This window comes from Phaenicophaeus curvirostris, chromosome 9 (assembly GCF_032191515.1).
Source record: "Phaenicophaeus curvirostris isolate KB17595 chromosome 9, BPBGC_Pcur_1.0, whole genome shotgun sequence".
Classification (NCBI taxonomy): Eukaryota; Metazoa; Chordata; class Aves; order Cuculiformes; family Cuculidae; genus Phaenicophaeus; species Phaenicophaeus curvirostris.
In genome coordinates, this window is record NC_091400.1 from 33096902 (window position 1) to 33111504 (window position 14603).

Sequence of the window (14603 nt, forward strand, 5' to 3'; positions counted from 1 at the left end):
GGACAATTACATGTTTTGTGTTTTTAACACCTGACTGGATTAATAATTACCTATGGGGAACTCTTAAGGGGCAATATTGAATCTGGGAATCCCTTTGGCTAGAAACTTGAAAGGACTGCAGATGCAGGGGAGGGGACTTTGTGTACCCAACTAACTTTCATAGTAACCGGTACATAAAAAGATGCGTTTGTATTTGAGTTACTACGCTTTTGTATTTGAGTGACCACACTTATGGCTCCTGGTGTTACCATAGCTAAGGAAACCCTCCCTCAACTTTATTTCCTTGGACTACTCTGTGGAAGCATGGGTGTTTTCCTTTCCTGTCCAGCCCTGTGGGTTTTCGGTCTTTTGAAGCATGCTGACGTACTTAAAGAATGGCTCCCTCTTTTCTTATCCTAGTTGCTCAATTCTGCTTAGTCGTGCAGCTTCCTACATGCAGCCAGCTGGGTGCCAAGGAGATGGAGCAGGCTGGGGTAGTAGGAAATGGGGGGGAAGAAGTCTGCAGGGGCTGTGCATATGTCAAAACATGCTCAGCAGAAAGGGAAGAACGTGTGGAAAAGTGGGTTTTGCTGTTTGTTCCTTGATCTGTTTTTCTCTCATAGCATATTTCAGTCATCTAAAACTTCGGATGTTCTGTGAGGCTTGTGGGCAGTTTCCACTGCTGCCACCTGTTCTCGCTGATGCTTCTAAGTAGTATAAATATTTTCCCAGAGTTCCTGTTTACGTTGGGAAGTGTCTGAGTAGCAAGCAGAGATGGTAGATGGTAGGAGCACTGTAGTGGGTGTTTGGCAGCTCAGCTGGCACACCTGACGGCCTGCAGCATCCCACTGAAATGGGCTGAGCTTCTTGAACTAGAGCCTTGCCACTTTCCAGGCAGGCTGCTGCTCTGGAAATAAGTCAGGCCTTTGAAGTGTAGGGGCCTTGAGATTGAAGCTCTGATCAAGCCAGCCCCTGAACTGAAGGCACCAAAATAGCTCTCAGGAGACCTTTGGGAAGGAGGAGCTGGGCAGAGGTGGAGTCTGAAAATTCCAGTCCTGTTCAGAAGGGCAGGGAGGTTGGAACTGGATGATTGTTGTGGTCCCTTCCAACATAAATCATTCAATGGTTCTGTAAGGTGCCAGCAGCTGCTGCTGTTCCTGTGGTGTTTTGGGTGAGGCAGGAGCTCCAGTAACAACGCTTTAGCAGCACGCAAATTTTTTTCATGCATTTTAGTGGAAACCCGCTCGACTGCAGCTTTTTTGTTGCTCTGTGTATATACTAAATGTCTGGGTGGTGTTGACAGATGGCAATACCGGTTTGTCTTTCCTGCTTGCATTTGTACAAAATGCTGAAGCACTTGTGGCTTTAAAAAAAAAAAAACAAAAAACTAATTTCATCCAGAGATGTAAAATACTGCAACTTTCCTTCTTGTTAGGCTTGTGCAGTGTAGTGGTTCCAGCAGTGTTATCCCAGTTTGGGTATGCACACCAGGGAGGAAATGGGCTTTGTTCAGCATCACGGCTGTGGAGGGGGAGGGATTGTGTCACACCACGGTGTGTAGGATGGCTTGGGATCTTCTAAAGTGGATGGTGTTCTCCTTTTTTTTTTTTTTTTAATTTTTTTTTTTTTTTGGTGGGGGTTGGGGGAAGGTGCAGATGGATTGAATCTTGCTCTTACTGGTTGTCAAGGTTTTAATTTTCTTGGGTTTTCAGTAGTGCAGGGTTTATGCTAGCAACCTGTCTGGTGAGGGGAGCTGGTAGGAATCCTATGCTACTGCTGGGAGCCTCTTTAGCTGTTCCCTCCCTTCCTGTGGCACCTGACCCGCTTGAGTTACGCTGGGGAGGACGTGTGGTTGCTTTCTAAAGAACGTTGTCTTGATTTTTGCACAAAAGCTTCCTTAATGAACAATAAAAGCTTCTGTGAACCGATAAGTTTGCGTGTTTCGTTTCCTTCTTGCACCCTACTTTCTAAAGGATCCTATTGGCCTCCCCTTTGCTGCAGAGCCAAGAGAGGGCATGTCCCAAGACGCCACTGGGAATCTGGGGCTGAATGGTGGGATTCAGGTTCACATGGAGTTGCAACATGCGTGTCCAATCAAGCTTTTGTTCTGTTAAGCACAGCTGTAGGTTTAAGAGGCTTGCCAGGAGTTGCCACGGCCATGCTCATCCCTGGACAAACGCAATGTCTGGTGTGAGGCAACAGCCCCGTGTTGCAATCTCAGCCTTGCGCAGGCTGGAGGGAGTTCTTGCTGAAGCTGCTCGACATCAGGCTTCACTGCTGACTTGCATTTAACGTGACTTTCTTTTTGCCTTCAGTCCTTGCTCTATTTTGAATTAAAAGAAGCAACTTTTAAGTGGTTCTAAGCATATTATTTGGCTGCCTCTAAATCATAGAATCAGCAGGTTGGAAGAGACGTACTGGATCATCCTATCAAGCACTAAACCATGCCCCTTAGCACCTCGTCCACCTGTGCCTTAAACCCCTCCAGGGAAGGTGAGTCAACCCCCTCCCTGGGCAGCCTGTTCCAGTGACCAACGACCCTTTCTATGAAATGCACCATTAGTTAACTTGTCCTGAATTCACTGGTGCCCTGCTGGCCTATCCTGTAAGGGATGATGGGTTGTTTGGTGAAGAGCACAGAAAATGGCTGTATCCTTTGGCACTAGGATGATTTTTCCCTGCCATGCACACCCTTTGCATCCAGGAGCAGTGAGGTTAGCATTAAGCAGCAGGTTGGACTTCCTGGGAATACCTGCCCTGCTCTGGTCCCTCCCTCTGCTTCCAGGCTGGTGACGGTTTTATAATCAAGGTGCAAGGAGAGGGGTGTGGTAATTGCTTGGTGTAGGTGTGGGTTGTCTCTACTCCCAGCTCATCCAAGATTTCCTCAGTCTGGGAGCAGCACAGGAGAGAAACCACCACTGAGGAACAGCATGGAGAGCAAATGGAGTGGCTGGGTGCTGATCCTGTCTGTGTGCCTAGGTTCCTACCAAGGTAAGGCCAGACTTGGGGCAAGGACTTGAGGAGAGCCAGAAAACCCCTCTGGAAACCCAAAGCTATTCCCAACTATAGCGTCTAAGCTCTGTAGTGTGCTTCCTTGTCCCTCTGATGGCAGAAGCTAGGCCAGAGGAGACCTGGGGCTGGTGGCACCACTGACTGCTTTATCGCTTGCTTGCTTGGATGCCATAGTTGCAACTTCTGTCCTTAAAGATGATGCTCCCTCTGTTCTCCGGACAGCGAGGATTCAGAGGGTGCTGATGTTTGCCAGGGAGTGGAAGGAGGGAGGCTGGATACCAGGGCGTCCCTGCAGCGATAGGGAAAAGAGCTGCTTTGACTGTTGGTCTTGGGAGCTGGCTGTCTATATGTGACCTAGGGGAAACCACTTCATTGTCCTGGTGTGATGGAGTGACTGCGGTGCCACCTGGAGCTGCCCCTTTCTTCAGGGGCCTCATATGAGGTGCAGGAAGCCTCTCTTGCCACGGCTTGCTGAGCTCTGGGTAGGGTGATGGAGTGCAGTGCTGCAGCACAGAGCACTTTTGGAGACTTCTCATCACTAGGGCTTTAGGTATCTGTGAGCAGTTCGGTTCTTCCTGCAGAGGAGCTGCTGCCACCATCCCCTCTGCATCCCCCTGAGAAGGGTGAGAAAGTGATACCTGGCTTGTGTTCTGCTCAGCCCTCAGAAAACAAGTTGGGAAGAGCCTGTTTCCAACCTCTGGTCTGTACTCGAGGGGAAATCACTTATTCCAGGGGAAATTTCCCCAGGGAGACCACAGAGGCTTGCTGTTGCAGGCAAGAGAAGCCCCTTTCAGAGGGAAGAATCCCTTTTCCACCCTTGTTACCTGAGGCTCAGCCCATCAGGCTCCTCCGATGTGACCTTCCCAGGCAGTGGCTTTGTGGTGGAAGGGTCGTGACTGGCGAGGACATGCCGAGGTGTTCCAGCCAGCAACAGGCAGAGCAGGAAAGTTCACCCACTCTCGGCACGTCCGCCCCGGGGAGCCGCCAGCGGCTCTTGTGGCACCACGGCTCAATGGTGTGACTGGTGGGGCCGTGGCTCCATGGGCCACTGCCAGTCTTGGAGAAGGATTTTGGTGCCGCAAAGAGCATATTTACAATTTTTGTTGTACCAGGGGTGTGAGCCCAGCTGGGAACTGGGGCGCCGGGGCCCACGCTGCCACCCCCAGGGTTTACATCACAACCTGCTCGCCAGGCTCTGCCGGCTGGGCTAGCACGCTCCAAGGCTCAGCCTAATGCCGGCACAGCCCCTGCCAGATCCAGAACTTGGTGCTGGATCCTTCCTGAGCCAAGGCCACCCCACCCCAGGGGCCTGGCAGCTGGGGATGGGGCAGTGCCGGCTGGCTCAGTGCCACGGCAGCAGCACAGGAGCATCCCTGCCTCGCGCCCTGCTCTGTGTCAGGGCTTTGCTTAAAACACCATCAGCTGATGTCCTTGCAGCCAAGGCGCCAGTCAGCACGAGGTGGATCCAGCATGGCTTTGAAATGTGGAAGAGAGCTCACAGGGCACTGGTTGGTCTGGTTGCTTGCCCTGTGGTGATGCTTTCCACCCGGGGAAGCTCCCTCTGCTCTCAGTAGACAGATGTTGTTATTGTTAATAATTTTCTTTCCAGCCCAGCACTTATTGCCTGAGTTTCAGTTTGAGCAGAGCGAGGGGTAAGTGCTGAGCTGAGAGCAACCATGTGCCAGAAAGGTGCAGATACAAAGCACTGGTGTCCTTTGGACCAGTGAAATCCCCCCGTGTCGTTGCAGACAGCATCCTTACACCAGCGGTTTGGTTTCTAGCATGGGTGTGAGAGATCACAGAATCATAGAATGGTTTGGGTTGGAAGGGACTTTAAAGCCCATCCAGTTCCACCCCCTGCCACGGGCAGGAACACCTCCCAGCAGACCAGGCTGTCCAAAGCCCCATCCAACCTGGCCTTGAACACCTCCAGGGATGGGGCAGCCACAGCTTCCCTGGGCAACCTGGGCCAGGGCCTCACCCCTTTCATTGGGAAGAATTTCTTTCTAATGTCCAGTCTAAATCTTCCCCTCTCCAATTTATAGCCATTCCCCCTCATCCTATCACTCCATGCACTTGTAAAAAGTTCCTCCCCAGCTTTCTTGTAGTCCCCTTCAGGTACTGGAAGGTCACTGTAAGGTCTCCTTGGAGCCTTCTCTTCTCCAGGCTGAACAACCCCAACTCTCTCAGCCTGTCCTCTATGAGATTGTTTTCGTAGCTCTCTTCTGGACTCCTTCCAACAGTTCCATCTCCTCCTTATGTTGAGGATATGCTTATGTTCAGAGATTCTCATGTCTATGGGTCAGGCAGGGCCAGCTCAGAACAATCTGGGGGTTTTCACCTCTCATCTCTTCCTTTTTTTTGGTGCTGCCCCTGAAATCCTCCGCTGACCTGCCATTCCTGTTTGCCCTGATGCTAGTGCCAGGGTTCAAAAAAAAAAAAAAAATTAAATATTTATCTCTCAGCTGATGCGGTGCCCATGACATTGTTCTGCTGGGGAGGTGCGTGGGAAGCCACGCATGGGAAACCAGGGGGACTCACCCTGCCCTGGGGCTCACTCCTGCCTCAGTGCTGCTGTCAGCCCGATGGGGTAATCGGGGCTGAAACACCATCCGGCTCTTGTGGAGCTGTGCCAGCATTTTTGGGAGTGTGTGGAGCTGATGGGGGGCTTGGGACACCCCTCCCCGCAGCCTCCGCTTGCTTGGTTGGCCCTGGGCATTTCAGGCTGCTGCCCCAACACGTCCTGTGGATGAGCAAAAGTCCTTGTGAGGATCTGGTGTGCTGAAAAAGCAGCTTTTTGGCAGAAACCTTGTAAGGGTGCAGTGGGTAGAAGCAGCAGTTTGAACCTTTGGTTTTATTTCTCCCAAGGGACAGGGGACAGGGCGAGAGGGAATGGCCTCAAGCTCCACCAGGGGAGGTTCAGGCTGGACATTAGGAAAAAATTCTTCACAGAAAGGGTCATTGGGCACTGGCAGAGGCTGCCCAGGGAGGGGGTTGAGTCACCTTCCCTGGAGGAGTTTAAGGGACGGGTGGATGAGGTGCTAAGGGACATGGTTTAGTGTTTGATAGGAATGGTTGGACTCAATGATCCGATGAGTCTTCTCCAACCTAGTGAGTCTATGATTCTATGATTTCTGCTATGCAGGACCATACAGTTAGGGCTAGGTGGTAAAAGCTGCAGGCAGATGCTGTAGGAGGGTTGTGCTTTGCTTCGAAACGCCAGCTACAAGGGTGTGCAGCAGGGTCTGCCTCTACAGGTCCTGCTCCCCAGGTGCCTTTCCAGTGCGGCTCCCAGCTGAAGCAGGGAAAGGAAGGGCTTGGGTGCCACCTCCCTGGCTGCATCCTGGGTGGGTGCAGCACCTGCTGGAAGTAAACACTTGCCCCATCACAAATGAATCCTGACACGCCGAGGTGGCAATTAAACTGCGGGCGTTGCGCCATGGCACCGTGCTGCCGAGGCGAGCGATGGCGCCGCTGCCACGTTGGGGATTTGCAGCCAGGAGAAAACGCTGTTGTTGGGAGGAAATGCAAAAAAAAAAAAAAAAAGAAGCCACCCCAAAGAGGGTTTGCTCAATCATTGCCGGGAGCTGCGGTGTGGTTAACCAGCTGCTGCATGGAGCTGCTCGCTGGAACCCCTGGTTTGCTCATTTTATAAGATTTATTGCTGTTTTTATGAGCAGCCGCCGCCCTGGCATCTTGAATGGTGCCACGAGGCTGGGGATGATCCTCCAAATTCCCTTTGGTTTTGATGCTGGCCTGAAGCTGCTACGAGAACCCACTGGAAAAGCTGGCAGCATGCTGTTGCCCAGCAAAGACGGTCATTGCTGGGCTTAAAAAAATTCATTTCGGAACCCCCAACAACTCCCCCACCACGGCAAAAGCTGAGGCTGAATCATAGAATCATAGAATAACCAGGTTGGAAGAGACCCACCAGATCATCGAGTCCAACCATTCCTATCAAACACTAAACCATGTCCCTCAGCACCTCGTCCACCCGTCCCTTAAACCCCTCCAGGGAAGGTGAATCAACCCCCTCCCTGGGCAGCCTCTGCCAGTGCCCAATGACCCTTTCTGTGAAGAATTTTTTCCTAATGTCCAGCCTAAATGTCATCCCCTCAGCTTTTGGGATTGAGTTGAGGATGGGGTGCTGGGTCGGAGCAGGAGGGAATGTCGGGGTGCCCTGGGGGATGACAATCTCCTCTCCCCCTGCCACAGCTGCTGCCAGCCCCCTCCACGAGTGCGGCGAGCGGCCAGAGGACTGGTGTCGCGACGTGGTGACTGCAGCCAAGTGTGGGGTGCTTCAGCTCTGCCAGATCACCGTCTGGGACCAGGCCCTGGGGGTAACTACCAGCAGCTGGGGGACGTGGAGGGATCGAGGGATGCACCCGTCCTGCACCAAAAACATGGGACTGAGGGATAATCCCAACCTGGCTGCCCCCAAGATGGGCACCTGGAGGAGCATCTGTTGATGCTCTCAAGTCAGCAAGGGGGAGTGGAGCTCGCGGAGGGCTGGGAGTCTGCAGGGTGAGAGGCAAAAATGGGTGGGTACCTTGGAATATTCCCAAGTGCCCCTTGGTGCGGTGTTTTTGTAGTGGAGGAGTGGACTTTGGGGGAGTAAGTGGCAGGGTGGGGGCTGTGGCAGCATCCTGATGCATCCTTTCTCTCACCAGAAGGGCATCCCTTGTCACCTGTGCCAGATGGCGGTCTCCGTGGTGGGCAAGATCCTCCAGGACAACCGCACTGAGGTGGGTCACGGCCAGGGGAGTGCGTGGGGCTGGCGTGCGTGTGTGTCCCCACCACAGGCCCAGCCCTGAGCTCTCTCCTTGTCCTCTCCTAGGAAAAGCTGCGGAAATTCTTGGATAAGAAATGCCAGTACCTGCCCTTCCAGGACTGGTCTGTCAAGTGCAAGAAGATGGTGGACACGGGCATCCTCATCCTTGTCCAGCTGGGCAAGCAAGTGCTGGTAACTGGCTGGGTGGGACCCCTTCGGGTTTGCGTTTCTCCGTGGATTGGGATGCACTGGGGGCAGGGAGGCTTTTGGTGCCTTTGATAAGATTTCCGTGACATGAGGATGGAAACGACCACGGGATAGGGCAGATGCAACCCCAACCCCCCACCCTTCTGCTCCCCTAGGCGGACCCGAAGGTGGTGTGTGGGACTTTCAAGCTGTGCCAGTCCTGGGAGAACCCTACGGGAGCCCTGAAGTTCCAGAAGCCGCCGCCAGCCCCCACGGACCCTGTTCAAGACTTCGCTGACCTGGTCAACCCCTTCATTGCCAACGTGCCCCTCCTGCTCCATCCCCAGGATCTGCCTCGTGGTGAGGCCCAGGTACTGTGGCACAGGCAAGGATGCCATTGATGCTGCTCAAGGGCAAAAATCACCTAGGCATCACCTATTTAACACTCATCTTAAAAAAAAAATTCATGTTATGGACAGCTGAAATGGCATCTGATTGGGGATTGTCACCAATTTGGGGCCAGGATATTGCAGGATGCAGAGGGATGCTGGCTGAAGAGCTGCCCTGGACTGACTGGCATCGAAATCCCAGCCCTGGAAGTCTTGGTGTGGGGGGCTCTGTTTTATTTTGAGGGGGTTACTGATGTGTCCCTGCCCCTGTTGTCCCACAGGAGAGGGAGGATGTGTGTGGGGACTGCCTGCAGCTGGTGGCAGCCATGCAGCTGGAGCTGGGGTCCGATGACACCTTCACCCCATTGCTGGTGGCCCGTGGTGGGCAGGTGTGCGAGGGTTTGGCACCAGCGTTGGCGCAGCGGGTAAGGGCATCCTCTCCCTCCTCCTCTCCAACGGCATGGGAGCATCTTCTGCCACTGCCTGCTCTCCAGCAAGGCTGTGACGGGCTGGGGTACCCGGCTGGTGTCCCCACTCGGATGCTGATGCTGTGATTCCCTTGCACAGTGCAAGAGCTACCTGCTTGAGTACGCGGACATGGGCATTCGGCTGCTCCAGCGCTTGGTAAGTGGGAGAGGTGCTCCACAGGGCGGCCGAGGGAGGGTGGGTTCCAGCGGGATCATCAAGTGGCACAGCCAAAGCGACCCCGTCAGCAGCAAATGCAAGGCCCTATTCTCATTTTTGTTATTCTTTAATTGAAGCCAGTGTTTACAAAGAATTACGGAGTGGTTTGGGTTCATAGAATCACCAGGTTGGAAAAGACCCACTGGATCATTGAGTCCAACCATTCCCATCAATCACTAAACCATGTCCCTTAGCACCTCGTCCACACGTCCCTTAAACCCCTCCAGGGAAGGTGACTCAACAACCAGCCTGTTCCAGTGCCCAATGACCCTTCCTGTGAAAAATTCTTTCCTAATGTCCAGCCTGAACCTCCTGTCCCTTGTCACCTGGGAGAAGAGGCCAACTCCCTTTTCTCCACAACTTCCTTTCAGGTAGCTGTAGAGAGCAATGAGGTCTCCCCTCAGTCTCCTCTTCTCCAGGCTAAGCACCCCCAGCTCCCTCAGCCGCTCCTCATAAGACTTGTTCTCCAGCCCCCTCACCATCTGCGTTGCTCGAGTTGGAAGGGACCTTAAAGCCCATCCAGTTCTAGGGACACCTCCCACTTACTCAAAGCCCCATCCAACCTGTCCTTGAACACCTCCAGGGATGGGGCACCCACAGCATCCCTAGACAACGTTCCTATAAACTCTTAAATACTTCCTTCCCCTCTCTCCCTGGTTTGCAATTGCTGTAATTCTTTATTTTCATTTTTTTTTCATGCTGTTTTCTGCCCCTCCACTGGCAGCAGGCTGAGGTAAGTGGGACCCGCACCCCAACAGGCTGAAATCCCTCCCCACGGGGAAGTGAGGGGCACAGGGTCACCCTCCTGTGGGGCAACGTCTGCCTGATTTGGGGTGTCTCTCTCCGCAGGAGCCAATGGAGCTGTGTGGCCACCTGGGACTCTGCTCCTCTGCCTCAGACCTGTCCCTCCACGCGCTGCTCACAGAAAAGATGACGCAAGTTCTGAGCACACTGGGGGTAAGTAGGAACAACCTCTTCCCAGCGCTGGGATGGGGAAGCCTTATTTTGCACTTTTTTGCCTTGGGTACCCCCATTTTGCCAAGGTGGGAAATGTCTGTCACAGGGATTGACGACTGGGTGGGACAGGGATGGCTTCAGGGGGGCTGGGCATGCATCCCACTGCCTTGTCCCAGCAGGATGAGGAGAGGACCCCGCCACTGTGCGAGATGTGCCAGTTTGCCATCAAGACAGCCGAGAGCCTCCTGGAGAACAATGTGACGGAGGTGAGCCCTGCTGCAGCTGTCTTGGGGGGGATTGCGGGGTGGTGGAGACAAGGGGGGCACAGAAAATAGATGGATCTCCCCATGCACTCGCAGAGGCTGCCCAGGGAGGTGGTTGAGTCCCCTTCCCTGGAGGTGTTTAAGGCACGGGTGGACAAGGTGCTGAGGGACACGGTTTAGTGTTTGATAGGAATGGTTGGACTCGATGATCCGGTGGGTCTTTTCCAACCTGGTGATTCTATGGTTCTATGCCTCCACCTGCTTTCTGCTGGCAGGAGCAACTGGTGAATGACATCGAGAAGGTGTGCTACATGCTGCCCCATGGTGTCATCGGGCAGTGCAAAGATTTTGTTGACTCCTACGGCAAAGCCGTGGTCATCATGCTGCTGGAGGCCACTGACCCGACGGCCGTCTGCACCATGCTGCGCTGCTGTCCCCGGAGTGGGGACATCCACCCAGGTGAGCAACCAGGCACCGGGTTCCCAGGGAGCAGAGTGTTGGGAGGATGCTAACAGCCTCCTCCACGTCCTGCAGGAGCTGCGTCGCTGGAGCAGCTGGCAGCGGGGGCAGGTGCCTTCTGCAATGTCTGCCAGATTGTCATCACCTACTTCGACAATGAGCTGCTGAAGAATGAGACGCTGGCAGAGCTGGGTGATGTGCTGGAGAAAGGCTGCGAGATGCTGCCCACGCCGCTCACCAGCAAGGTGAGCTGGAGGGGGAGTGCCCAGACTGGTGGGGACCCACAGACCCCCCTGTGTTAGGCTAACCCCCTCTCTCCTTTTCAGTGCGAAGCACTCGTTGTGCAGTATGAACCGGAGGCCGTGCGGCTCCTGGTGCAGATGATGGATCCCACCTTCGTCTGCACTGTAAGCGAGCATCCTTTGGCCAAGCCTTGGGGTGTCGGCAGAGGGGCAGTGGGGTCAAGGGGCGCTCACGGGGTTTATTCTTCACCCCTTCCATCTTTTTCCTTTGCGATGCAGAAAATAAGAGCCTGCGATTCATCTGAGGAGGATCTCCTGGGCTCAGATCCCTGTGTCTGGGGCCCACAATACTGGTGCAAGAACATGGCCACGGCGGTAGAGTGCCACGTAAGCTGCGGCTGCGTCCCCTCCCCTGGGCTGGCAGGATGCTGGTGGTCCCCACCTCACCCCGCCATCCCTCCCCATCTCTCCCACAGGCGGTCGAGCACTGTCGGCGTCACCTATGGAACTAGGAGCCACCTCCCCAGCCAGCCAGGCTTGCCCCACTGTTTTAGTTCAGAATCCCAGACCCCCTCCCTTGGGATTCACCTGCGCCCATGGATGTGATGACAGGAATCCATCAGCCTCACCCGCCTCAGCGGGGCTGTGGGGTGCCCCAGCCACCTCTGCTGCTTCCTTCTTCAACCCTGCGCCTTGGATTTCCAAATCAGGTTAAGGGACTTGTTAGTATTTGCAGGACTGGGGATTCAGCCTCACTGCCTCTTAGGCTGGTTGTAAAATCCTGCTGTCGCTCCCCATCCCCATCCCCCCCTTAGCTGCTCAGGAGGCCCAGATTCTGCAATGTGGATCCATCCCCATGGGCTGGGATGATTTCTGCTGCCCAAACGCTGTCCCCCGACTCCTGGCCACCAGCAGCCTCACACTGCAGGTCTTGTTGGCTTTTGGCAAGCCCAGCATTTTGCTGGTCCCTTTCCAAACTGGCTTTTTATTACCTCCACCTCCCGGTCACCAGTTAAAGAAACAAAGTGGATCCAATTTACCTGCAATGCCCAGCTTTGCATGACATTTGCACAACTCTAATTTTGCGTTCAGCTGATTGCTGGAAATATATATATATATATTTAAGTATTCCCTGAATGAAAGAACGAGTGAGTTTGGGAGCAGAGATTTCCTTTCAGTCATCCCTGCTGGGGTGGGGTGGGGAGGGGGTAGGCCCATGCTGACCCTGTCACAGGAGGAGGGATGCCCGTGGTGCCCAGTCCTGAGGGTGCACAGGAGCATCTCACTTCAAATAAACTCTTCCTGTGAGCCCAGCTGGTTGTCTCCTTTCTCAGTCTCCTGGGGTGCCAGGGGGGCTGGCAGGGCAGCAACGAGGGCAAACCTGGTGGAGGTTTAATGCTTCTCCCGAAACGTGGAGTGCAGCAATACCCAGGGTGGCATCTCATGCAGGTGATGGAAGGAGGGGTGAATTAAGGGAAAAAGAGAGCTCTTCTCTTCCAAAGGCAATCAGGGAATGGTCAGATTCAATGATCCAGTGGGTCCTTTCCAACCTAGTGATTCTATGATTCTAGGGGATGACAAATCTGCTGCAACCAGGGAGGAAGGATGACAGACAGGGTACCCAAAGCCATAGACAGTGTATTTCTGAGTCCCATAACAGACCGTGCCTGAAACTTTCCACAAGGTTACGATTGGAAACAAACCCCCGAACGAACAAACCCGAAAGCAAGAGAGAAGGGGAAAGAAAAGGGCATTAAAAGACACGCACGAGCACTCCACATCCAGAAGCCCCGGTTATTGTCAGTCTCTTTTTCTATGTCGCAACATGTTTTGGTAAAGCCAGCAAAATGGAGAAATGTCTTCGGTTTTTGTTTTTTTTTCTTTTTTTGGTCTTTCCTTGCCGGAAAGGTGACGTTAGTGCCAACCGGACTCAGCCTCGGCCCTCCCCGTGCCCATGGTTGAGGTGTGACGGCTGCTTGTCCTCAGCCTGCGCTTGCACCTTTGCTGCACCGTGCCTTCACCCCTGTCCAGCCTGGACTCATTGGATTCATTTAGCTTTTCTTTTTTCTTTTTTTTTTTTTTTTTTAAAAACCCAACTTTTTAAAATAAGAAAAATAAAAAAAAATTAATGTTTTCATGGATAAGTGACAGGTGAGTAAAAGCAAACCAGTCCTGAGAGCCCTTTCCCGGGGCCAAGCTCTCCAAGGCTGCCAAAGCGAACCAACCACAGCGGTTGGCCTGGAATCCTTCTGCAGGGGAAGGGGGGGGGCAAGCACTAGTCTTGGGGTGCTCCCACCCCCCACCACGGCCCCCGTGGTCTGTGCTTCATCCCTGCTGGCCCCGGCTTGCCTAGAGGAGCACCACCACCACTGCTCGTCACAACTCGGTGATCTCCAGCGGGCTCTCCATGATCACCTCCCGCATCTTGTGCAGAGGGGTGGACTTGGCTGACTCGGTGCGGGCATTGTGGTCACTGTAGCCCCCGCAGTCAGCAGTCAGAGTCTCCAGCGAGCGACCCAGCACCTTCTGGTCATCCTCAGGCAGGCTGTTGAGGTCGGAGGCAAGCAGTGTGCCTGTGCTGCCGTGCACCACGTGGATGCCATCGGGACCTTTCAGCTCCACCGGTTGCTTGTGTCGGAAGCGGAGGCTGCCCTGGCTGGGGCTGCGCTCCTCCTCCTCCTCCTCCAACTCCTTCTGGATCAGCTGCAAAAGGTCCACGGGGGAGGTGGGAATCACCACCACAGCCAGAGCAGATCCTGGCTTCCCTGTCCATAAAACTTCCCACAATGCCAGAGCTCAGCAGGACCTTCCTCTTCTGCAGCAACCTCAGAACTTGATGATGAAGATCACCAGCGCAATGATGATCTCCAGCTAGACTGCTCACTCGTCAGGTGGATGACCTGGATCAGGCACTGTCTGCCAGCCAGGTGGTGGGTCAAGGGTTGGACTTGGGTTGGAATTTGGGGTTGTATGAGTGTGGTGGGGGAGGAGGCAGATAAGGAAAAGAGTTGAAGGAAGGCTGGATGGGGCTGGAGGGGGATAAGGACAGATGGAGGGTAGAAGGGCTGAAAGGGGTCTCCCATCCCACTGCTCTCCTCCGCCCTGTTTGCCCCTTGTTTTGCCCCCCATGAAGAGGGGGAAGGCTGTGGCTGATGTGCTTTTCCCCACACCAGCTCTCCTGCACCAAAACCCTCTGCCTCAGACTCTTTGCCTCAAAAGCCTGCTGGGGTTGATAAGATCAGAAGAGCAGAAGGGAGGGAAGATGCCCCCACGTGTGTGCAGGGATCCGCAGCTTCTTGGCCAGCCTCGTCGGAGTGGCTGCCCCTTTGCAGGGAGATGGGGAGGTGATGGACAGAGAACGCCCCACAAAGAGCGGGTCCTCCCCAGGGTGAGAGAGGCTAAGGGAGAGGGTGCTCCTGATGCTTAGAGGAAACATGGGCTGGGTCATGAAAGCTGGAGCACTGCAGGGAATCAGCAGCCTCAGTGGAAAAACAGCATGTGGTTCACTTCAGACGCGTAAGGAAAGGGGGAACCACTGGGTGACAGGGCCCATGGCCACGGGGAGTGACCGCAGCCTGCAGGGCTAGGAAGACACACTGCATCCCAGAGGGCACGGCAAGCATCTCCCCATGCCCATGCACACCCCATCTACCTCTGAGAC

The 14603-nt window shown here is 54.2% G+C and overlaps 2 protein-coding genes across 2 annotated transcripts in view; one reads left to right on the forward strand and one right to left on the reverse strand.

Moving 5' to 3' along the window:
- The first annotated feature begins 2865 nt into the window (after positions 1-2865).
- Positions 2866-12117, forward strand: LOC138723854 (prosaposin-like). Its single transcript, XM_069863244.1, has 15 exons — positions 2866-2970; positions 7207-7331; positions 7662-7736; positions 7829-7954; positions 8125-8319; positions 8619-8762; positions 8905-8961; positions 9746-9754; positions 9871-9978; positions 10167-10244; positions 10517-10700; positions 10776-10945; positions 11027-11107; positions 11222-11329; positions 11419-12117. Exons 1-15 carry the CDS (start codon positions 2910-2912, stop codon positions 11452-11454), a joined length of 1557 nt encoding a protein of 518 aa, XP_069719345.1. The 5' UTR covers positions 2866-2909; the 3' UTR covers positions 11455-12117.
- Positions 12118-12575: 458 nt separating this feature from the next.
- Positions 12576-14603, reverse strand: part of CDH23 (cadherin related 23) — a 219312-nt gene continuing 217284 nt past the window's right edge. Inside the window, exon 68 of the mRNA XM_069863405.1 lies at positions 12576-13645. Within this exon, the coding sequence (XP_069719506.1) occupies positions 13319-13645 (327 nt within the window). The 3' untranslated portion in view covers positions 12576-13318. The remainder of the gene's footprint in view (positions 13646-14603) is intronic.

Bases quoted from the DNA above. Each gene is read 5' to 3' on its own strand.
- LOC138723854 (XM_069863244.1), top strand. From the start codon at position 2,910: ATGGAGAGCAAATGGAGTGGCTGGGTGCTGATCCTGTCTGTGTGCCTA. The intron at 10,245-10,516 runs GTGAGCCCTGCT...TTCTGCTGGCAG, and splicing joins TGGAGAACAATGTGACGGAG to GAGCAACTGGTGAATGACAT. The intron at 11,108-11,221 runs GTAAGCGAGCAT...TTTGCGATGCAG, and splicing joins ATCCCACCTTCGTCTGCACT to AAAATAAGAGCCTGCGATTC.